Below are 22,972 nucleotides of genomic sequence, written 5' to 3' on the forward strand. Positions count from 1 at the left end.
AGCTGGATCAAGTTATCCAGGAGAAAGGGAGAAGGCTGGTGTGTGCCCACCTCCCCAGAGCTAGTGGGGACAGCAGCAACATCTGGACACGCCACTCCTAGAATAGCCACGGGACCAGGGGACACAGTGGCACGGTCCCAGTGACGCCTGAGAGATTGGAAATCAGCCAGTTACCCCAAATCCCTGCTGTGCCCTGTTTGTGCCCTGCTGGCAGTGCCACAGGGAATCCAAAGTCCTCCCTGTGCATTCCCTGTGCCTACCTTTCCCCAAGTTTCATTTCTGAGATTTATCTTTACTGCAGATTACACCGCATCACCCCTTCCCGGAGTGACAGTCACTACCACTCCCTGTCCCATGCCCTGGGTGTGGGAACTGGGTCACATCAGCTCCCAGGAGCACAGGGATCCCGGCCAGAGGAGCCAGGGGCTGGATGTGATTCCCTCAAACCTCCTCTGGAAGTGGGGGCAGCTGCAGAGAGAGCAGTGTGGTCCCAGAGCCATGGCTGGGCTGATATATGGCCAATATATGTTCTATATATGCCCCAAATATGTCTTGTATATCTATCTCTCTATCTATCTATCTGTCTATCTATCTATCTATATGTATACACACACACACACACACATATATATATATAAAAGATATATAGGTCTAGTATCTATTTTATAGATGTGCTGTATATGTCAAATATATGTCTGGGCTGTCTGTTCTACATGTTCCATATGTATCCAATATATATCCTGTATATATGTCCAATATACAGCTAATATATATCCAATATATCTATCCCATATGTCCAATATACATCCTATATATATATCTGATGTATATCCCATATGTATCCAACATATATCTCACGTATCTCCCAAATATCTCCAACCAATCTCCCCAATCTGTGTCCAACCTTTGTCCCACACATCATCCCCCAGGAGCACAGGCAGCAGCCACCAGTGGAGACACTTTATTCCCCAACAGTGACAATCCCACCACCCCTTCTCCCCACCCCTCACAGCTTCATGGCAGCAACCGAGCCCAGATGGAGCTCCAAGAACTGCAGGATCTCCTGCCAGGAATGTTCCTGTGCCCGGGCGTGGGCCTGGAGCTCTCCCCCCCAGGCCACGGGTTTGGGGGTGCCGCGGATGGCGGAGTTGCTGCACAGGGGGGACCCGGGGGGCTCGATCAGGTGCCCGGCGCCGGGGTAGGACAGCACCCGGCCGCTCTCCGGCGGCATCCGCGCCAGGGCCAGCTCGGCGAAGAGCTTGCTGTTGAAGCTGCGGTCGGCCTCTCCCACCACAAACAGCACCTTGCCCCGGATCCTCTCCACCGGGATGGCCGAGGCGCGGTGCGCGGCGTCCCGGGGGTCGTCAAAGATGGCCGAGTTGTCCATGGCTCCCACCTCGGTGAACAGGACGCGCTCGGTGTGGTAGGGGATGGCCGGGATGCGCAGCTCCTTGTAGAGCAGCGGGTTTCCGTACAGGAAGCTCGTGCCGTTGATCCACACCGTGGCCGCCACCTGTGGCAGGAAGGTGGCCATGGCCAAGGCCACCTCCGCGCCTTTGGAAACGCCCACCACGCCCAGGCCAGGGCCTCGGACCTGAAGGAAGAGGAAATGGAGCCAGCTGGGATAATATACAGGGATAATACATTTACTGGGACATCCCTGGGGGCCAGGACGAGGGGGATATCCTCATGGGATACCGCCCAGTCCCTGTGACATAACCCCTGGTCACCTGGACATCCCACTCACCAGGATGAGGATGTCCCCAGGACATTCCTGGTGCCCAGGACAATCCCTGGTCACCCGGACGTCCTGCTCACCAGGTTGCCCCCAATCCCCAGTCCATCCTGGCTGACAGGTGCCTTTCTCCACACTCCAGGACTCACCTTGGGATGCCGGAGGAGCAGCTCAGCCGCTTCCTCGAAATATTCCAGGTCCAGCTGGGCCAGGACTCGGGGCAGGTCGTCATAGGCGAAGAAGGCGAGGGCCAGCACGGCAAAGCCCCGGCTGGCCAAGAGCCCTGCCCGGAACTCAATGAGGCCCCCCGCACCCCCAAACAGGTCGATAACTCCGGGGAAGGGGCCCGGACCTGTGGGAAGACAGGGAGAATGCCAGGGATAGGGAGCCACCCATGCTGTCCTGCATCCCAGAGGTTCCATGGCCAGGCATCCCAGAGGGCACAAGGTCCAGTGTCTTGGGTGTCCCAAGATCCTAAGGTTTGATATCTCAAGGATCCTAAGGCTGAACAACACAGGAATGCCAACCTTGGGCATTCCAGGGGTCCTGAGGTTTGCTAGTCCAGGGCTTCCAGGACTGGACAACCCAGGAATCTCATGGTTTAGCATCCCAGGGATCCCAGTGTTGTTTCCCAGGGGTCCCAGTGTTTGGCATCTCCAGAATCCCAAGGCTCAGTATCAGTACCCAGAGCTCCCAAGGTCCAGTATCCCAAGGGAATACTGGTTGGGTATCCCAGGGGTCCTAAGACTGGGCACCAAAGGGCTTCCAAGAACACACACCCTGCCAGTCCCTGGGTTTGATGTCCCAAATTCCCCGCTGCCCAGTGCTCACCAGGAGGCAGGAACAGGGCGCCACGGACCCTTCCCTCACGGATGGGCACCCGCTGCACTCCGGGGCCCACGTACCAGCGCTCGGCCTCACAGGATGCCAGCGGCTGCTCCCGCGGATCCGTGCCCAGGCTGAGCCCGTCCCACACCTCCAGCCGCACGCGGAAGGGGCTGCCGGCCACATCCCGCTTCACCAGCCGCCGGAACAGCGTGTCGGGCTGCAGGAACCACAGGAGCCCCATGGGCCAGAGCCCGGAGTAGCTGCCCCCCAGGGCGGCGTGGAGCCCGGGATCCACCTCTCCCGCTCCATCGGCGCGGAAAAAGGCACGGGATTGGAAGCACTCGCCCTGCTCATCCTTCAGCCAGGCCCGGAGCGTGACCAGCTGGGATGGGGACAGTCCCCGCACACGGATCTGCACGGGCCGGTCGGCCAGCGAGGACTGCGGCGTCACCGTCACCTCCACCATGGTGCACCTGGGAATGGGAATCACCCCGAGTGTCCCACAGGGATTGCCATGCCCAGGAGGGGAATGGTGGCAGGGGCCTGTCCCCAGGGATCCTCACAGGAGAACCCCAGGTTGGGGTTTGTGATCCAGATAGTTCTGCTAGCATCCTGCTATCCCATATACCCCCATCCCATCGTGGTCCCTGTCCCTTCTGTCCTGGTCCTTGTCCCCTCCTTCCCTGGCTCCCACCTTCCATGATTCCCCTCCTCTGCTTCCCTGTCCCCATCCCCTCCCTTCCTCACCCCCTCCCCACCCTCTGATCCCAACCCCTGCTCCGAAACTCACCCGGCAGCCGGGACACCCCTTTTCCCTGTGTCTCCCAGCCCCGCCATTCCCAGCCCCCACTGTCCCCCCTCCTTATCCTCCTCCTGCCCACCCTGGAGCCGGAGCAGGGTGGGGATCCAGGGGCTCGGAGCCCCCCGGTGCTGTGTACACCCCGCTCCCGTCCTGTGCAGCACGGCAGGCTGGGAACTGGGATGTTGGCCCCGGTCCAGCCCTGGGAGGAGACTCGTGGTTCTCGTGGTCCTCCCACACCCGTGACAGCAGGAAATCGGCCCCCAAGGGCCCGAGCTTCCCCTTCTCTTACCCCGCTGGGCACAGCCTGGGCCGTGGGCTCTGCACAGGGAAAGGTTTGAGGATTCCTTGGAAATCATTAACCCGGGAATGGCGAGGGCAGAGCCCTCCTGCCCCATGACCCCGTGCCTGCCTGGCACCGGCCACACCCCGAAATTCCTGTCAGTCCCCACTTTCCCTGTGGCACCTCCCCACTCCTGCACACGGGTGGGACGCACTCCATTTCAATTCAGGCCACCCCCCAAAATTGCCACCCCAGCATGAAGCTCCAAGACCCCATATTCCCATCCCAGGGCTCCATGCTGATTCCTGCAATCCCATTTTCCACCCAGTGCACCCCTTTGTCCCCCCATCCCAGCTCAGAGCCACATCCCTCCCCAGGAATGCAGAAAGGGGTGTCCATGGACCAAGAAAAATCAGGAATGTTAAGAAATCCACGTGGATTTCCAACTTCCAGCCCCTGCTAAATTCCCGGCGTTGCGCCCAGAGAAGGGTGTGTGACACCATGCCCCCTTCCTTGCTGACACGTTCTGGGGCTCATTCCCAACAGGAATTCCCTCCTTGGAGCAAGGAGAACTGCAAGAAACGAGGGGCCATGGCACACTCAAATCCTAGGAATGCCTTAGGGAAGGGCCCCAGCAGGAGCCCTCAATCCCCAGAGCCACTGGAGGCGAATCTGTCTCAGTTCCTTTTCATTTTTATAAGAACAAGGCAAATATGGGAAAGCAAAGTTCTGTTCCAGCTTCCAGCACCGCCCGCATCCTGATTCCACAGGGGGAATCCCACAGCTGGTGCCTGTGGAAAGCACCCCCCCAGCTCTGTCCCGTCGTTTGTCCAACACTGAGGGTCCTGGCAGCAATTCCAGCCTGGCAAGCTGAGGAGAAACCCCTGGGGAGGAGCAGGATCCCAAATCCTGCCTCATTCCGTGGCCGTGCTGCGCCTCACGGGCGTCTTCTGGAGCAGCGCCAGTGTGTCCCGCTTCTCCACCCGCCTCAGCTGCTTCTTCCTGGCCCTCTTCAGCTTCAGGGGGTTCCGGATCTGGGAAACGGGAAAGGAGAGGAGATCCCATGGAATCACAGGATGCTGGTATGGTTTGGATTGGAAGGGACCCTAGGGATGATCCAGCTCCCCGCCTGGCCGTGGGCAGGGACACTTTCCAGTGGTGCAGGGGGCTCCAAGCCCTGTCCTGGAGCACTTCCAGGAATGGAGCAGAGTGTGGGAATGAGGCAGGATGGGCATGGAGGGCTCCCAGCCTCCCAGCACCTTCAGGATCTAGGGAGGGATTTATCCCAAAACTAACTCCATCCTCACCCACAGGTGAGGTCTTTGCCCCATCCACCCCAAGCTCCCAGGTCTCTTCCCAATGGAAAAGCCACGAATTCCCCACATGGATCCCCACCAGTGCAGCATTTTCCTCACTCCATCACCCCATTATCCCTGAGTTCTGGTGCTCCCCAGCTCTCCCCAGGGAGAACACAGGGAAACACACTTCCAGCATGCCTGGCTTTACTGGGACTCTCCCAGTCCACCCAGGCTCCTCCACAGACAAAGACAGGGAGAGGAACTGGAGCAAACTGGAGGCTGATCCATGGGAGCTGGAGGCTGTGGGGTGCTCCAGGGCTGTTCCCAGCTGGCACAGGGGACTCACCACTTGGACAATCTCGGCTTTCCGCTCGTTTTCCAGGCGCCGCTTCAGGTTCTCCTCCCGCCGCCGCTTCTTTTCCTGTGGGAGCAGCACCACAACATTCCCTGAGCATCCCTTCCCCTGGGATTAAACCCAAAGCCCAGCCAAGTGTGAAATCTGTCATTCCAGCAGCTTTTCCACCTCGGGTGAGGCTGGAATTGACCTGGGGGTTTATTCCGAGTCAGTGACTTGGGGCATGTGACCACCAGTCACATTTGGCACCAGGACAGGGAATTCTCCATCCCTTTCCCTGGGCTCTGCCACAGCACTGAGGCCCGGGAAAAGGGCAGAGAATGGGATTGTGCTTGGGAAAGATGGGAATTCTGAGCTCCCGAGCCCCATTACCTCCTTCTCCCTCTGCTTGGCTTCCTCCAGCTGCCGTGCCAGATCCCGGACCAGCTTCCTCTCCTGCCTCTCCTTCATTTTCCGTGCCCAGGAGCTGCGGAGCGCCTTGTCCTGGATCATGTGGGAGAACCTGCGCGGGCACACGGGAGGCGCTGGATCCCCAAACAGCCCGGGATGCAGCTCCTCTCCAGAGTTCCATGAACCTCCGCCAAGCGCGGAGCATCCCACGGCATCCTCAGCATCCCCTCCAAGTCATCCCAGCCACCTCTGGATCCTTCCTAAAGCCCATGGATACCTCCGGAACCCCCTCACAAGGCCCAAACAACCCTGTCCCCCTCAAAATTCCCCCAGACCACATGACCCCCCCAAAGAGCCCTTCTGGAGCCCAGAGTCCCCCAAGAACTGCCCCTCATTCCCCGCCTCCCTTCCCACCTCTTCTTCCCGGGATCCTTCCACACGCGTCCCGACTTGGGCTTGCCCCGGGGGATGGTGATCACCGCCTCCTGCCGCTTCTTGCCGCCTTTCCGCCGCCGCCGAGCCGCGGCGGCCCCGCTGGGCCCCTCGGGGGTCGCTCCCGGTGCCGGGGTCCCCCCGTTCTCCCCCTCCATGATCCACGCGGCCCCGCGGCGTCGCGGAGATGACGTCAGAGCGGCGATCGCCGGAGGAGCGCGAAGCCAGAGCGCCTCCCCGGCGGCCATCTTTATATTGGGCAACATCCTCCGCCCACGGCGGCGGCCGCCATCTTTGTGTCAGGCGTGGCCGCCATGTTTGTATTGGGCAGCACCCTCCGTGCACACTGCGGTGGCCGCCATCTTTGTACGGGGTACGGCCGCCCTCTTTGTGCCGGGCAGCTCCGCCCAGCACCGTGGGCGCCGGTACCGGGACCCCCCCCGAACTGCCCCAAACACACTCAGGGCGAGCCCCCCCGCACCCCGAGTAACCCCCGGAGACACGGGCGGGCCGGGCTGAGGGAAAGGCCTTTATTGGGGAACGAACACGCTGAGGGCATCCCAGGGGGCTCCACGTGCGGGGCTGGGCCGTGGCTACAGCGCCTGGGGAATCAAACACAGGGAAATCCAGGGAAATGTCCGGGAGGGACACGGGAGGAAAGGGTGGATCAGCATTCCCGGGATTTGCAGGATTGCCGCCTCCCTCACCAGCTGGGTGTACGTGTGCTCCCACACCGTGTCGTATCCGAACGCCAGAACCGCCACGGCCACGCAGAATTCCAGGAGGCCGAGCAGCACCAGGATGGAATCCAGGCCGTTGCTCAGCTTCTGCCAGGAGGAGGAGAACGGGAGTGTGAAAAATGCGTGTTTTGTGATTGGCTTTTCGCAGATAATAAAATTAATATTATATGTGTTGTGTTAGAAAGTTATGCTATAATAATTTTCTTAACTAGTGTGTTAAATATATGCAAAAAACCGCCAATCACTTGTTTTTAAAATTTTAAAAGTTTAATAGTAATAAAATGATTATAAAAATAGTAATACAATTAGAGTAATAATCATTTGGACAATTTGAATTAGGACAATATGAGACAATGAAAACAAAGAGTTATGGACGTCCGGGTATCTCTTTCTGGGCAGCATAAGCCCGAAAAAGGACCCACGTTAACAGAGGATTAACCGTTCAAAACAATAACCTGTTGTATATTCATGCACCTCATACATGATGCACAACTTCCATGCAAACACAGGATTCTGTCTGGTCATCGTCAACTTCTTCCTCATAATCATGATGGCGTCATCCTGCCTGAGCGAGGCAGGGAGAAGTTTGTTTCTCCTGATAATGGAGCAATAAATTCTCTTTCTCTGAAAGATTTCGGTGTCCCGTGACTGCTATCTCAGTGTGAGTCCTTTCTTTAGAAAAAGAAGTATCTTACGTAGCACAGTTTCTATTTTAACATTATGTTGTAACCTAAAACTATATGTGAAAAATGCATATTTTATTATGGGCTTTTTGCAAATATTAAAATAAATATTATATGTGTTGTGTTAGAAAGTAATGCTGTATTAATTCTCTTAAGTAATGTGGTAAATATAGTTTTAGGTTATAACATAATGTTAAAATAGAAACTGTGCTATGTAAGATACTTTTTTAAAAAGAGAGGATTGAGGTACTTGCACCGACATAGCAGCCACAGGACACCTAAATCTTTCAGAGAAAGAGAATTTATTGCTCTCTTATCAGGAGAAACAAACTTCCTGCCTCGCTCAGCTGTCAGGATTAAGAGAAAGAAGTTGACAGTGACCAGACAGAATCCTTTGTTTGAATGGAATTTATGCATCATATATGAGATGTGTGAATATGCAACAGGCTATTGCTTTTAAGGGTTAATCCTCTGTTAATGGGTGTCCCTTTTTGGGCTTATTTTGCCTGACTGTCCATAACTCTCTGTTTTTATTTTTATTATCCTAATCCCAATTGTCCAAATTTTTATTACTGTAGTTATATGACTATTTTTTTAACCATTTTATTACTATTAAACCTTTAAAATTCTCAAAACAAGCGACTGGTGTTTTTCATGGGAACATCCCAGGATCCACCACCCAAACAGGACCTGGATCCTTGAGCACCCCACCCAGACTGGGATTTCCCTGCAATCCCGGTGTCCTACCTTGCTCTCCATGTGGAGGCACCATTCCGGGCGGGTCCGGAAGGGCTCGGGTTTCCCGCAGCCGGGTGTGATCTGGGTGATGGCTGTGCCGTGGATCCCGATGGCCACCAGCGTGCCCAGGATAACGCCCACACTGAGCACGCAGCAGGCCTTGACCTGCAGGGAGCACCCGGTGACACGGGCCCCGGGAAGGGCTGCTTCCCACCGGGATCATCCAACCGCCAGCACAGATCTCCTGGAGAAGCCACCCAGTCCTGTCCCCCTCCTCCCACAGCGATTCCAAAGCCATGAGGGTCTCCTGAACCTTTTATCCCCCTCCTCCCACAGCAATTCCAAAGCCATGAGGGTCTCCTGGACCTTTCAATCCCCTCACACCACAGCGATTCCAAAGACCATGAGGGTCTCCTTGGACCTTTTATCCCTGGAATCCCACAGTGATTCCAAAGACCATGAGGCCTCTTTGGACCTTTTATCCTCCTCATCCCAACGTGATTCCAAAGCCATGAGGGCCTCCTTGGACCTTTTATCCTCCTCATCCCACAGTGATTCCAAAGCCATGAGGGCCCCTGAACCTTTCATCCCCCCCACAATGATCCTGACCCCGATCCTAGCTCTGTGTGAGAGATCTGGGCACTTCCCAAGGGGGAGACTGGCCTGTGGATCCTTTGGGATGAATCCAGGCTGTGGAAGGGTCCTGGCAGGTGCTGGAAAGGACATAAGGAATGGGAGGACACCTTGTCCCTCCCAACCTGGATCTTACCAGCGCAGGGCTGTCTCTCCTTTCACTTTCCACCAGCAACGAGCCCGAGACCAGGAGCTACTTGGAAAAGAGTGGGAATTGGTGTCAGCAGCAAGGCACCCTTCCCTGGCACCCTTCCTGGTGGGAACTGGGGTTCAGGGATGCACAAACACCCCAGAATGTGGGGGAAAATGGTTATTGGATATTGTCCCCAGTTCACCAGGATTCCCTGAGATTCCCATGTCCTTGTCCCAACTTACCAGGATCCCCAACCAGAAGAGGACCCCGCTGGCCACAGGGAGGGAAGGGTTCCTGTGCTCCGACAGTGTCAGGATGATCCCAAAGCAGATGTGGGCAATTCCAGTGAAGATGTGGATGGTCTGGGGAAGGATGACGGAGATGGATCCCGATCCCGTTACTGTGAGGCACATCCCAGCCCCCATGTCACAGTGCCAGAAAGGGACTGGGAGAGGCACCTGTCCCAACATCCCCTCCACCCAGCCAGGGAGAACATCCAGCAGGACAATCCCTGCGGATCCTCAGTCCTGCTGGGCCCCTGGAAGGCCGTGTCTCACCCCCAACACCTTGGGATGAGCCCTGCGGAAGCCTTGTGTTTGGAATGAGGTCCTGGCAGGTGCCCGGGAGCCTGAGGCCAGCTGGGCTGCCCGGGGATCCGTGGCCGGGATCACCTCCGTGATGATCCTCACGCTGCCCGCGTCCGTCACCGTGGTGGCCGCCATGGCCTGGGAACCAGCCCAGGGGGCTGCAGGAACTCCCAGGTGCCTTCCTCCTCCTCTTCCTCCTCACCGTGGTCCCTCTGCTGCCCAAAATCCCCGGGAGGTGCCGGCCAGGCAGGGACACGCTCCCGCTGCCCTTTGCTCCCTGCGGGAAGCTCGCTCAGGGAATTCTCGTCAGGCCCCTCTTGCTCAACGAGGCAGCTTTGCCAGCAGAGGCTCCCAAAATCCTGCACAGGAAGAGGGAGGGAGGGACAGGGAAGGGTTGGATACTTTTCCCTCAGGATGCTCCAAGACCCCTTTTCCATACCAAATTGTGGATGTTTTGCTTGAGAATTGCTCCTGCAATTAGCTTGGTACCTAACGAGGTGTTGGATAACCTAACCCTGCCACTTCCTAGGAAAATTCACATTGAGACAGGGAACTTTATAAACCCTGTTGTAAAGGAAGCTTTTTTATTGCCTTTTTTGGGAATTCTCCCTCCTCCATCCCAGTGGGTTTGTCCCCAGTGAGGACATGCAGGAGGGATTCAGGGATCTCTGTCCATCTCCATTGGGAGTCAGAGGGAAAGGAGATGCTGTTATTTGTGATGGGAAATGGGAGCTCAGGCTGGGAATGGAGCCACCACACACGGTGAGGGGATCCCGAGGGATTCAGAGGCCCCTTCCTGCCTCCATCCTTTCCTCCTCCCAGAAAACAGCCATGTCCTTTTCTCCAGGAGCATTGGGATACCCCATGCCGACCTGGAGGACCCTCCGGGTTTCCTGGATGTCTGATGTGTGCAGGGTAGGGATTTCTTGGTGGAACGGGAATTTTTAGGTCCAGGATTCTGGCATCACCCCAACACCTCTCTCTCTGCCTGGGAAAGGACAGGACCCTCCAGCTGACGATTTCAGGAGCAGGTGGAGCAACTTCTGGAAGTTTTTTCCTTCTCTCTGGCTCTAGAGGGAGCTGAGAGGCCGCGTTTGGAATCACTGCGCTTCCAGAGCTCAGGAGCGGCTTCCAGCCTTGGAGCCGGCTTAGAACAACCTGGGCTATGAGAGGTGTCCCTGCCCATGGCAGAGGGGTGGAACTGGATGATCCTTAAGGTTCCTTCCATCCCAAACCATTCCAGCATTCTGCACCCTCCCCACGCTCCCACACACCAGGGAACGGGACACCCCCTCCAAACTGGCCCAAATCACATCCCAAATAAGAGCTGGAAGAACAGACCTGGAGACCAAAGAGCAGCAGCTCACGCCTCCATCCCAGCTCCAATGGCGTTCCTCCATCCCACCCATGACCTTCCTCCATCCTGCATCCCTGATGGAAGCGTGCACTTGGCCTTGTAAAGGGCTGCATCTGGCAGCACGGCTTTCCAGGAAAAACATGGACATGGATGAGATTCAGCCTCTTCATCACATTCCTGATGCCTCAGAGCCTTTAATTCCTGCTGGTGCCTCATCCCTCTCAACACTCCAATGCTAACAATCCCAGGGATCTCGTTCCAGCCCCAGGAAGGAACACTTGAGCCCCCATGGAAATTCTGGGATCCCCTCTTTAGCCTTTAGGCAGCCAGGGTATCCTCCACCATTATCCACGGCTCACATTCCCAGCCAAAACCACCCTGCATGGTGGATTTCCTCCCAAATCCGCCTTTCCAGATTCCTACAGCATTCCTCAAGTTTCAGCCTTGCAGCCAGTAACAGCCATGACTGCCCTCAGCCCCCTAAACCCCACTTTCCAAGCGGGTGATCCATGGAAAAAGCGCTTTCCCCATTCCTAAATAAACCCAGGGCCAGCTGGGGATGGCAGGAGCCCAAGGTAGGATGTCAGGATTTGTTTTGGAAGCGGATTCCAGAGGAGGTGAAGCTTTGAAGCAGATGCAGGGGAGCAGCAGGGCCGGGTGGTGGAGCTTTCCAACCTTTTCTCTGCAGGAATTTTTGGCTTTGTGGATGTATTAAACACATTCCTTGGATTTTAATGTTCATTTTCCTATTTTCTAGGGCAAGTTTTGGATGGGGGAAGCCTGACTGGATGCTCAGGGGGGATCAACGAGACCCTCCCAAATTCCCTCCCACCAGCACAGGACAAAATTTATGAGCCTGGTGGAACCAAAATTTTTTTCCAACCCCAAAATCCGTGAGGTTTTTTCCAAAGAAAATAGATTACGATGGAGAAAAGCTCTCCAAAGAAACTTGCTGCTTCCTGGGACTAACTTTATATCCCCATAAAAATACCAAAAGTCAACATTTTGCTTTGCTTCCAGGTGTTTCTGCTTCCCCCAGGGCTCTTTCCATACTGATTCCAGAAGGAAAGTCATGTTTTCTGGGAAAGGTTTCAGGGTTTTTTGCTTTAAACATCCCAATGTCCATCCTGGATTAGGGAATCTGGAACAGGGAGCAGGCAGGAGGTTGGGGAGGCATTGCTGCCTGCTGGGGGGATCCATACCTGGCATTTGGGACATGGCGACATCGCTCCCAAACCCTGTCCCAGATGTGTCCATCAACCCCTGCATGTGACGTTCCAGCCTTTGATCCGCTCATTCCCAGGAAAACTCCTGAGCCTGCAGAAAAGTTCCAGAAAACTTCTCCAAGGCTTCACCAGTGTCAGCTTCCACTGGCAGTCCTGGGACCATAAACTTCCAGGGATGGGACCGCCACAGCTCCCCTGGGAAATACATTCCACTACTTTCACAGGGAAGAATTTCTTCCCAATATCCCATCTAAACTGACCCCATGGCAGTGGGAAGACATTCCCCCCCTTGTCCTGGCACTCCAGGCTCTTCTAAAGTCCCTCTCCAGCTCTCTTGGGGCACCTTTAGGTGCTGGAAGAGTTGCCAAGGTCTCCCTGGATCCTTCTCTTCCCAAGGGGAAGAGCCTTTGGGACACGTCACTCCATCTCACAGTTCCCCTTTCCAGCTCCTCCAAGGGTTTTGGTTTTCCTTAGGGATCACCACCAGCAGTGACACAAAACTCTGTGGTGTCCCTGTCACCTGCTATTCTCAGCTCCTGGAAGTCTCCACTCCCCCTGGATCTGCAAATTCCCACCTACAAATAAAAATATATTTGAAACCCCCACATTTCCATAGAACCTTAAACACTTTTTCCAGCATTTTTTTGGGAAAGCTACATCTAAACACTGGGATACTCCAGGAAAACAGAGCCTGATGCTGGTGGAAGAGGAGGAAGCCTCTTTCCCAGGAAACCACCACACTGGGAAAACACAGATGGGAGGTGGAATGGCTCCGTGCTGGTCCCGGTGGAGCCAGGAGAGGTCGGGATGCTCCGGAACCGCAGGTGAGCAGCCGGGGCTGTAATGGGCTGTGGCCACGGGCTGAGCACAGGCAGCCTGTTCATCCTGCTCCCCAAATCCCTGGGGCTTTTCCTACTGATCAAGCTCATTATTTTTTCAGAGCCGGGAACAGAAATAACTGACAGGGAGTGAATAATCCATGAGGCTTTGGCTGAGCAGCCAGAGCATTGTCAGGGAGCGTGGAAAGGAGAAGGAAAACACTGAAATCACCCCAAAACCTAAGGGAACGTTCAAGGAGGAGGTCACTGATCCCACTCTGGCGCTGGAGGGGAAGTTTGGGATGGATCCTGTGCCCAGAAATTAAGAGGATCCTCCCCCAGAGCGCTGGGAACTCACCAGGATGTTCCCACCCCTTGGAAAATCAGCACTGGGGTCTCTTTCCTCACCTTCATCCCACCTTTCCATGAACTTGGGATGCTCCTTAGATACCTCGATGCTGCTGGATGCTCATCCCCACTTCATTAAACCCACCAGCATTCCCACAGATGCTGGACAATCAAGGGCGGAGCCATAAATGAGCTTGTCAGGAGCTGACAAACCTGCTCCTGTTCAAAATTATCCCAGAGCCCTGAAAATAAAGAATTTTTTAGGAATTGCCGCACGGCTAAGGGTTGGAAGCACCCCTCAGCCCCACTCCCGCCGCCCAGGATGGTGGGAGCAGGGAGCACACGACACCGGTGTCCCCGTGTCACCTCCCGGAGCAGCTCCAGCCCCGGGGCAGCTTCTCCGGTGGCGGCGGCAGGACCGGGCTGGGATGCGCTGTGCTGGCGTCACCGGCACCGCCGCCGGCTGCTCCAGCCGCGCTAAATATAGCGGGACCGAGCTGGAACGGGGGGGTGAGGGGGTCTGGCGAGCAGAATTCCCCCCGGGAGACAAGGTACCCTGGTTTGGAGGGTGGAATTCCAGCAGGAGAGGGGATTAGAGGGGCAGAATTCCCCTAGGAGAGCAGATACTGAGGGGTTTATGGGGACAGAATTCCCTCAGAATCAGGTACTGGGGTTTAGGAGGACGGAATTCTCTCAGGAGAGGGGTTTTGAGGGACAGAATTCCCTCTGGAGAGGGGATTAGAGGGGCAGAATTCCCCCAGGAGAGCAGATACTGAGGGGTTTATGGGGACAGAATTCCCTCAGAATCAGGTACTGGGGTTTAGGAGGACGGAATTCTCTCAGGAGAGGGGTTTTGAGGGGCAGAATTCCCTGAGATGAGCAGGTACTGAGGGATTTATGTGGACAGAACTCCCACAGAATGAGGTACAGGGTTTTAGGAGGATGGAATTCCCCTAGGAGAGGGATTTTGAGGGGCAGAATTCCAGCAGGGGAGGGGCTTTGAGGGGAAGAATCCCCTCAGGTGAGCAGGTACTGAGGGGTTTATGGGGACAGAACTCCCTCAGAATCAGGTACTGGGGTTCAGGACGATGGAATTCTCTCAGGAGAGAGGTTTTGAGGGGCAGAATTCCCTCTGGAGAGGGGATTAGAGGGGCAGAATTCCCCCAGGAGAGGGGGTTTGAGGGGCAGAATTCCCTGAGATGAGCAGGTACTGAGGGATTTATGTGGACAGAACTCCCACAGAATGAGGTACAGGGTTTTAGGAGGATGGAATTCCCCTAGGAGAGGGGTTTTGAGGGGCAGAATTCCCTTGGGAGAGCAGGCACCAGGAATTTAGAGGAGCAAAGCTCCGCTGGGAGCAGATGCCAGTGGTTTAGGGGAGCAGAATTCCCCTCAAGGAAAGCCAGCAAGTACCAGGAGTTCAGGGGGACAGAATTCCCTCAGGAGAAAGCAAGTATCCCTAGATCAGGCAGGATGAGCCTTTTTCCTGAGGAGCAGCAGCTCTGTGAGGGGGAAAGGTAGCTCCCACACTGAAAATTCCCAAATTCAGGAGACACAAGCCCGGAGAGAGCGTTTATTCCCAAGAGAAGATGAAGCCAACAGGGGACGAGCCGAGGTAGATGCTCCGGTGACCCGCCCGGCTCCCAGCACACATCGGGGTCACTCCAAACCACCAGGAATTCCTGAACCCCAACACGAGTGAACCCCAGCATCCCACCAGGGATTTACAGGCAGTAATTGCCCAAGATTTCCCCCCTTGGAGAAGCCCCTTCCCACAGCAGCCAGCATTGGAGCCCCTCAGGCCAGGCCCAGGGACAGAGGGGCAGGGAATTTGGGGGTGTCCCTGGCTTTTGGGGGGGACCAGCACTTCCCAGCCAGCAGCACAGTGGGAGGAGGATGCTGTAGCCCTGGGATTTAGGAGCGATGGAGGCAGGATCCCATTCCAACATCCTCCGTGTCAGACTTCAGGAGCAGCCAGCTGCAAAGAGACCAGCAGGTGTTTTGGGAAGGGGGCAGGATTTGGAGGGACTCACCACCCATGGGGGTTTGGGATCTCCTCCCCATTCCCAGAGCAGAGGGATGGATGCTCTGGGATGATCCCTGGGTATTGGGGTGGGATGTTTTCCCAGGGAGGGGACAGTGATGGCAGCAGGATGGGGACTGTCATCCCAGGAGCCATCCCAATGCTGATTCCCACCCCTTTATCCAGGCTATTCCCTGGATTACCTCGCTGTAGCTGGGAGGCTGAGGCAGCTCCGCCGGTGGCACAGCCAGATCCACACGGGTGGCACTGGGGACGATCAGCATGGCCTGGGAAACACCAGGATTATGGGAAACACTGGGATCATGGGAGGCAGCTTTTGGGACCCGTCCCTGGCACCCGCTCAGCTTACCTCGTTGGAGCTGAGGCGGGTGGCCCGGCACCAGAAGTTGGCGGTGGCCACGGCGATGCAGAATTCCAGGATGGTGAAGATGAGCAGCACGATGGAAATCCCATTCCCTGCGAGCTCCAGGATGGAGAAAACCCCATCAGTCCCCCCATCCCCAGCAGCGCCCAGGAGGATGAATTCCACACAGTGGCTCCCCCTTCCCCTCCCTGTGCATGCCCAGCTCCAAGGTCTCGCTCCAAGCCCTCCATGCCGCCATTTTTATGGCTCGTGGATGCTTCCAGGGGTGACTCATCTCCCGAGGTACCAGCCGAAAATAGGTCGCGCCAGCAGAGGAGAAACTGCCACCCCAACAGGGATTTGGGAAAGGACACCACACCCCTGGAGGGCTGGAGAAAAGGCCCCAGGGGAATTCCCAGGGGCAGGAATTGCGGCAAGTGGGATTTTACCAGGATGAGATAGCTGCAGGAGTTGAGGCTGGAGCGGTAGAGCCCGTTGAGGTTGAGGTCCACGATGAAGGCCACGATTCCCAGGAGAGCGAAGATGGCACTGATGACATTCATGGTCTGGCTGCCCTTCACCTGTGGGCACCCAGGGGGTTTGGGGGGGGTGGCAGACTCCCTCTGGGGGTGCCCCAGAGGGACACTCCACCCACCCCACAGGATCACTCCCGGTGTGCTCCCAGGAAAACTCACCGCGCATTCCGTGGGACTCTTCTCGGCGCCGATGGAGAGGCACCCGGAGATGATGAACTGCAGCAGGAGAGATGGGCTCAGCTGGCACGGAGGGCACCCCAGGCACCCCAAACCTGCCCACAGGTGGCACTGACCGGGCACAGGGACACAGTGACCCCCCTGCCCTTGTTCTCCAGCTGCCAAATCCTCGGGAGCTGCAGGTGCATCATTCCCGGTGGGCATCCCTTCCAACGGGTGTCCCACCTGCTGCCATCCCCCCAGCAGGATTCCCTTCCTTGTGGGCATCGTTCCCTGGTGAGATTCCCTTCCCGGTGGGCATCCCACCCCCCCAGGCATTCTTTTCCCGGTGGGAATCCCTTCCCAGCCCCCTGGCACTCACCGACACGCCGCCCAGGAAAGGGATCTCTCCGATGACGAAGACAGAGGTGTAGACATTGGTGAGTGTGGTCAGGACGATCCCGAAGCCGATGTGAAGGAATCCCATCATAATCTGGATGGTCTGGAAGAGCGGGGTGGGTGGGAATGGGGTCAACTCAACCCCCCCTGCCCACAGAGCCACCCTGGGGATGGGGGATGCCTTAATCCCAGCGCCTCTCCAAAGACACAGCACCCCCCGAGGGATCAGCAGGAACCCCCCGGAAGGGGCTGAGGGGGGATTTTCCAAGCGTTTCTCCCCCCGATCCCCCCAAACTCACCCCCATGACGCGGTTCTTGCCCTTGGGCAGGGTCTCGGCCGTGTACATGACGGCGCGGCTGCCCAGCCGGAGGCTCCCCATGCCCTGCATGAGGAGAGCGGGGGGCACCGGGACCCCCCGGAGCAGCCCCGCTCCCCACCGGGGCCGCCCCCGCCCCACCCCGCCACAGCCCGCGCCCATTGGCTGAGCACCGTGACGTCAGAGGCTGCGGCATCCTCCCCCGGGGCACCGCCCAGCCCACGGGGGACACGGGGGGATGGAGGGGACAGCCCCCCAAAACCCGGGGAGGGCCGGGAAGTGGGGCTGCGTGGGGTAGGAAGATGCTCCGTGGGGCGGGAAGATGCTCCGTGGGGTTCCCAGGCTCCGTGGGGCAAATCCCAGTGTTCCCCCCCACTCCGGGCAGGGCTCCAGGACACCGTGTTCCCCCCGCCGGGAGGAGCTGCTCATCCCAAACCCTCACTCGAGGGAGTTAAGGAAATCGGGGTGCCAGCCCTCCCTCGAAAGCCCCCACTCCCCAAGCTGCGTGTCCCCCCCTCATTCCAGCTCCACGCCGTGTTTACAGGAGCGCAGAAAGGGGAAAAAAATAAAAAATAGAAAAAAAAGGAGAAAAAAAACCCGAGAAGCAAAAAAAAAAAAAAAAAAAAAAGAAAAGAAAAGAAAAAAAATCAAAACCACCCCGCAGCGAATTCCTGGAAGAAAAATCCATCAAGGGCCATTAGGCTCCTGCGGCTCCTCCCCGCAGAGCGGGGGCACGGGCGGGGGCAGGGGCGGCACCAGGACGGAGCTGGGCACTGCCCAGGCGTGATTTCCTGATTTCCCCTGCATCTCCTTCCCCAGGAAGGGGTGGGCCTGAATATCTCGGACCCCTGCTGCAGGAGGGGAGGAGTAAAGGGGGTCCCCCACACTTTCCCCCCAAACTGTCTTCATTCCCCATTTTTAGGGCATCCAGCCCCGAGGAGAAGGAGCGAAGAGCTCCAGGCAGAGCATTAAACCTGAAATCAGAGAATAATGGAACATCCTGGGAATGAGAGGGACACACAATAGCACCCTGCACCCCGAAATTCATGGAGGACACCCCTGTACCCCATCCTGATCCAGACAACACCACACCCCCTGCTTGGAATCCCATCATGGGGCTCACAGGGAGGCTCAGAGCTGCGGATCCTGAGAGGAATCCGGGGGTCTGGGAGGGATCCCCATTTCCCTGGAGCAGGAATATTCCACAGGCAGGGAGAAGGGCCTGCTGCCACAGCCAGGGGCCCTCTGGCCAAGTGCAGGACATTCCTGTGCTGGATGCTGTGGCAAGAAGCGGAATTGGGGCTGGGGGTGTCACCCAGCTCAGAGTAGGGTGACAGGGCTGAGAGGGTCCCTTCACTGCCACTCTACACCCATCAGGGACACACACAGTGTCCCCATTCCTCACCTGCAGGGCAGCCCCCATCCCTGTCACCTCTGGGTGATGTCACCATCCCTGTCCCATCCCTGCCAGCGCAGACCCCAGGACAACAGTCAGCACTGAGAGCCACCTGTGGCGACTGGTGACAGAGACTGGCACGGCGAGCACACACAGGGCTGTGACAGGAATTTGGGGACCCCCATGATCCTTCTCCCTAGGGAGGGCAAACACCCCCTCACCCAGAGCACCCCATGCAGTGCCAGGGCTGCAGGGAACAGCACAAAGCACATTCCCCTGGGATCCTCCATGGGGATGGGAATGGAAAACCAGCCCCAGCAATGGCTTTAACAGCTGGGAGGAGGGTGCTGGCCACGGGGCAAGCTGGGTGGGACAGGCCTGTCCCTTGCACCTACCTGGGGCTCATTTCCAGAGTGTCACAGGGATTTGACCCTGAACACTCATCCCACCTTTCCCAGCAGGAGACATGGAAAGTCTGTGAGGAGAGCAAGCCCTGCTCAGCAGCAACCCATGTGTGATCCTCAGCATTCCCATCCTGAATCCAAAGCCAGCTACTGGGAAGGAAGGAACCCTCTTGTGACAGTGAGATGGCCACACAGAGTATACCACACAATTTCAGTGGGCTTCAACCCACACAGAGCAACACCTTTCACCACAGAAGGCTGCAGGCATCTGCTCTCCCTGGTCCTTAGCCCAGCCTTTTATCTCCTCCTCTTGATGCCCTGCACCTGTGTGCCCTCTGCTCCCTTTGGGGTTGCTCAGTGCCTTGGGCACTCCGTGGCTCATTGCAGTCAGTGCTGCTCACAGCTGTGCCATTGGGGATGAGGCTGCGCCCAGCCCCACTCCCAATCACCACAAACTGTGTGGGCCTACCCCCCACCCCAGCCCAAACTCGGTGCTGTGGGGAAATGCGGATTTATTTATAACAGAGCATCCTCAGGAGCATCTGAGCTGCCAGCAGGGGCCTCATCCTGCCTGTGGGAGCCCCCTGGAGGTGGGGGAACTCCAGCTCCCGTTGCCTCTGGAGGATCTTCTCCGACTCGGAGCGGCTGTGCCGCCCTGCAGCGCTGCGGGCCGGGCTCCAGGGGCGCCGGGCCGCTTCCTGCTGTGCCGCCTGCCGCTGGGAGCTCCTCACGGGAGCAGGCCGCGCTCCCAGCTTCACTTCCAGGCTCTTCTTGGCCACGTGCATCCTCAGGGCCGAGCGGGCCCCGCTGATGTCCGCGGAGGCGGCTGAGCTGCAGGACCTGTCCGAGGCCTCCTCGGCGTCCGGGCTCTGGCAGCTCCCGCCGGGGCTCTCGGAGCCGGGCAGGCTCTCGGAGGAAGGGGATGACGCTTCCCCCTGCCCCAGCCGCTCCTGGGACCGCCGCACTGCCTGGGGCTGCGCTCTCAGCTTCACTTCCAGGCTCTTCCTGGCCACGTGCATCCTCAGGGCCGAGCGGCTGCTCCTCATGCCCGCGGCTGTGAGGGAGCAGCCCGATGTGTCCACGGCGCCTTCTCCAGCCGGGCCGTGGGAAGGATGGAGGCTCCCGGAGGAGCTGCGGGAGGCGCAGCAGGGCAGGCGGCCTTGCTCCAGCAGCTGCTCCAGATCCTCCCACGACAGCTGCCACATCTCCGCGTCCCGCGGGAAGGACACCTCGGGCCACAGCGGCGTCACCAGGTCCTGCAGCTCCCGCGCCGCTGTCGCGCAGGGGGTGCAGCAGGGGCCGCAGCCGCAGGGGATGTACAGGGGGCTCTGCGGGGCAGCCGGGCCGTGCGCAGGGGGCTCCTCAGCCCGGGGGGCACCGGGAGCCCCCGGGGCCGCTCGGCAGCACCGCGACGCCCCGGCCCGGCTCCCGAGGCGCTTCCGCGCCTTCCAAATGCGGGCGGCCAGCAGGACGGCCGTACTGGCCACCAGCAGGACGAGCGAGGGGAGCAGGAAACTCATGGCTTCATCCGTGTCCCATCGTGGCCGCACTGGGAGCCAGGGGTGGTGGCACGTGTCCTGTAGAGACACCGTGCTGATGTCACAGTGCTGCGGGGGGGACACCTGTGTGACATCACAGCCACGCCTCGCCCCAGCGCTCACCCCGTTTGTGACGTCACGGCCGCAGATCGCCCATCCCGAATCCAAACCCAGCGGCGTGCCAGCTGCTGGGAAGAATATGAAACCTATCCCCATACACCCAGCACACCAGCTCAGCACAAGGGCTGGAAGCACATCCAGGCCACTTCCAGCACCTCCCTCGGGACCCTCGGGGGTGTGCCCCGCCGGCGACCCCCGCCTGGTACGGGGCTGGGAACGGGATGCGCCGCGTTTCCATGCGGAACTAATGTTCCCGCCGCGTTTCCCGGGCGGACGGCGGGCGGGGCGTGTTTGAGGACGGATCAATGGCGGCGCCCTTGCGGCACTTCCGGCGTGTCCCGGCGATGTGGCGATGGCGGCTCCCGGGGCTGCTCCGGGCCGGGGGAGGTCAGGGGGGTTCGGCCGTGCTCCGAGGGGCCGCCTGTGCCTTGTAGGGGGTTCAGAGGCCGGGGGGACCTTCCTGGGCGCCTGAGGCTGGCGGGGGGGCTCAGGCGGGACGTGGAAGGGCTGACACCGGGGAGGTACCGAGGGCTTGGTGGCACTCCCGGCTGGGCTGTGGTGGCTTGAGAACGGGAAGGGGAGGCCCTGCAGGGTCCCCCCTCTCCTCCTGCTCCTGCCCGAGACCCCCCGCTCTATCCCGCAGGTCCCGGCGGCGTCGCGGTTCCCCGGGCGGGGCTGAAGAAGTGGAGGCTGCCCCCGGATTACAGCGGTGAGGGGGACGGACGGCGGGAGATCCCCGCAAGAGAAGGCGGGGGCACTCCGCGGTGTGTTCCCGGAGATCCCGGGGATGCTGATCCCGCTGTTCCCCGGCAGGGATCACCATCCCCGACAAGCCGAAGCTGAAGTTCATAGACAAGGTGCCGGCCGTGCCCAAGGTCCGGCGGGAGCCGCGGCGGCTCCGTGACATCCGCGGCCCGTCCCAGGTGGCCACCGACTTCACGCAGGGGCAGTACGGGATCCTGGTGAGCGGGAACAGGCACGGAACGGAGCGGGGGGAGCGTTCCAGAGGCCGGGATTGCGTGTCGCTGAGCTGTCGCACCGTGTCCCCCCACAGGCTTTGGGCGGGGGGTACCTGCACTGGGGCCACTTCGAGATGATCCGCCTGACCATCGGGCGCAGCATCGACCCCAAATCCATGTTCGCCGTGTGGCGAGTGCCCGCCCCCTACAAGTCGGTGACGAAGAAGAGCCTGGGGCACCGCATGGGCGGCGGGAAGGGCCCCATCGACCGCTACGTGACGGCGGTGAAGACCGGCCGGCTGGTGGTGGAGGTGGGCGGGCACTGCGAGTTCGGGGAGGTGCGGCCCTTCCTCGACCGGGTGGCGCAGAAATTGCCCTTCCCGGCTGTGGCCGTCAGCCGGGAGAGCCTCCAGGAGATGCGGCGGGAGGAGGAGCAGAGGAGGCTGGACAACCAAAACCCCTGGACTTTCGAGCGGGTGGTGACCTCCAATATGCTGGGCATGAGGAAGTACCTGAGCCCCTACGACCTGAAGCTCAAAGGACGCTACTGGGGCAAGTTTTTCCTGAAGCACAGGGTGTGAGGAGGGGCTGGATGGAATTCCTTTTGGGATTAAACGTTTCCACAAGAGCCTGGAGTGGGTTTTGGAGCTGGGAACGCAGGGGCTGGGGGATAAATGGATTGGGGTTTGAACAACATGGCTCTCTATCCTGAAGTGGATTTTAGGGCTGGGAGCATCCTGAGGGATCCATGGATCAGGGTTTGGGGGATGAGGGTCTTTATCCTGAAGTGGGGTTTGGAGCTGGAAGCGTGGAGCTGTTTGGGGGATAAATGGATTGGGGTTTGAAGCACGAGGCTCTCTATCCTGAAGTGGAATTTAGGGTTGGGAGCATCCTGAGGGACCCATGGATCAGGGTTTGGGGGATGAGGATCTTTATCCTGAAGTGGAATTTAGGGCTGGGAACATCCTGAAGGACCCATGGATCAGGGTTTGAAGCACGAGGCTGTCTATCCTGAAGTGGATTTTAGGGCTGGGATCATCCTGAGGGACCCATGGATCAGGTCACAGCCGGGAGGCAGAGTGTGGGTGAGCTCTTTATTGAGGAGGAAGGCTCCAGCATGGGTGGCTGCACATCCAAGGAGCTCCAAGCACAGGGAGAGGCTCCTCCGGCCACCCCGGCAAGGCAGAGCCCTGTGTCCCCCCCGCCCCGCGAGGGACACGGCCCCTCCGGCCGCTCCGTGCCACCAGGAGGGGCTGCTTGTCACAGCGGCCACCGACTGTCACCCGAGAGGAGGAGCAGGAGGAGGAGGGGGGTGTGGGAGGGCAGCAGGTAGCGCAGAGGATGGGCTTCACTCCTCCAGGGACACGTGGGATGTCC

The 22,972-nt window shown here is 58.5% G+C and overlaps 5 protein-coding genes across 8 annotated transcripts; 1 reads left to right on the forward strand and 4 right to left on the reverse strand.

Annotated features, from left to right (window-relative positions):
- Positions 1-629: 629 nt before the first annotated feature.
- On the reverse strand, positions 630-4,177 carry LOC102062391 (acyl-coenzyme A amino acid N-acyltransferase 2). Of its 2 annotated transcripts, none has more exons than XM_074543658.1 (4): positions 3,655-4,177; positions 2,567-3,036; positions 1,885-2,087; positions 630-1,594 (listed from the first exon to the last, which is right to left on the reverse strand). In XM_074543658.1, exons 2-4 carry the CDS (start codon positions 3,027-3,029, stop codon positions 1,007-1,009), a joined length of 1,254 nt encoding a protein of 417 aa, XP_074399759.1. In that variant the 5' UTR covers positions 3,030-3,036; positions 3,655-4,177; the 3' UTR covers positions 630-1,006. The 2 variants fall into 2 exon arrangements, with proteins under 2 accessions (XP_074399759.1, XP_005496849.2); XM_005496792.4 differs by lacking the exon at positions 3,655-4,177 and adding an exon at positions 3,445-3,641.
- Positions 4,178-4,322: 145 nt separating this feature from the next.
- Positions 4,323-6,401, reverse strand: CCDC86 (coiled-coil domain containing 86). Its single transcript, XM_005496793.4, has 4 exons — positions 6,103-6,401; positions 5,671-5,800; positions 5,290-5,364; positions 4,323-4,679 (listed from the first exon to the last, which is right to left on the reverse strand). The coding sequence occupies exons 1-4, from the start codon at positions 6,384-6,386 to the stop codon at positions 4,560-4,562; spliced, it is 609 nt and encodes a 202-aa protein (XP_005496850.3). The 5' UTR covers positions 6,387-6,401; the 3' UTR covers positions 4,323-4,559.
- A 235-nt stretch (positions 6,402-6,636) lies between these two features.
- On the reverse strand, positions 6,637-9,930 carry LOC113460529 (membrane-spanning 4-domains subfamily A member 4D-like). Of its 2 annotated transcripts, none has more exons than XM_074543659.1 (6): positions 9,614-9,930; positions 9,290-9,409; positions 9,051-9,107; positions 8,291-8,446; positions 6,828-6,947; positions 6,637-6,722 (listed from the first exon to the last, which is right to left on the reverse strand). In XM_074543659.1, exons 1-6 carry the CDS (start codon positions 9,767-9,769, stop codon positions 6,714-6,716), a joined length of 618 nt encoding a protein of 205 aa, XP_074399760.1. In that variant the 5' UTR covers positions 9,770-9,930; the 3' UTR covers positions 6,637-6,713. The 2 variants fall into 2 exon arrangements, with proteins under 2 accessions (XP_074399760.1, XP_026654633.1); XM_026798832.2 differs by having other exon boundaries at positions 9,605-9,928.
- Positions 9,931-14,927: 4,997 nt separating this feature from the next.
- Positions 14,928-17,340, reverse strand: LOC102062741 (membrane-spanning 4-domains subfamily A member 12-like). 2 transcript variants are annotated; one of them, XR_012580909.1, is made up of 7 exons: positions 17,161-17,340; positions 16,845-16,964; positions 16,466-16,522; positions 16,220-16,351; positions 15,777-15,883; positions 15,610-15,693; positions 14,928-15,361 (listed from the first exon to the last, which is right to left on the reverse strand). XR_012580909.1 is itself a non-coding variant. In XM_005496794.3 (7 exons), the coding sequence occupies exons 1-7, from the start codon at positions 17,248-17,250 to the stop codon at positions 15,341-15,343; spliced, it is 618 nt and encodes a 205-aa protein (XP_005496851.2). In that variant the 5' UTR covers positions 17,251-17,339; the 3' UTR covers positions 14,928-15,340. The 2 variants fall into 2 exon arrangements, 1 of the variants encoding a protein (XP_005496851.2); XM_005496794.3 differs by having other exon boundaries at positions 15,777-15,890; positions 17,161-17,339.
- Positions 17,341-20,874: 3,534 nt separating this feature from the next.
- On the forward strand, positions 20,875-22,223 carry MRPL16 (mitochondrial ribosomal protein L16). The gene is made up of 4 exons (XM_074543678.1): positions 20,875-21,023; positions 21,280-21,345; positions 21,450-21,598; positions 21,691-22,223. The coding sequence occupies exons 1-4, from the start codon at positions 20,942-20,944 to the stop codon at positions 22,174-22,176; spliced, it is 783 nt and encodes a 260-aa protein (XP_074399779.1). The 5' UTR covers positions 20,875-20,941; the 3' UTR covers positions 22,177-22,223.
- Positions 22,224-22,972: the final 749 nt, after the last annotated feature.

The sequence above is a fragment of the Zonotrichia albicollis genome, chromosome 6 (genome assembly GCF_047830755.1).
Source record: "Zonotrichia albicollis isolate bZonAlb1 chromosome 6, bZonAlb1.hap1, whole genome shotgun sequence".
Lineage (NCBI taxonomy): Eukaryota > Metazoa > Chordata > Aves > Passeriformes > Passerellidae > Zonotrichia > Zonotrichia albicollis.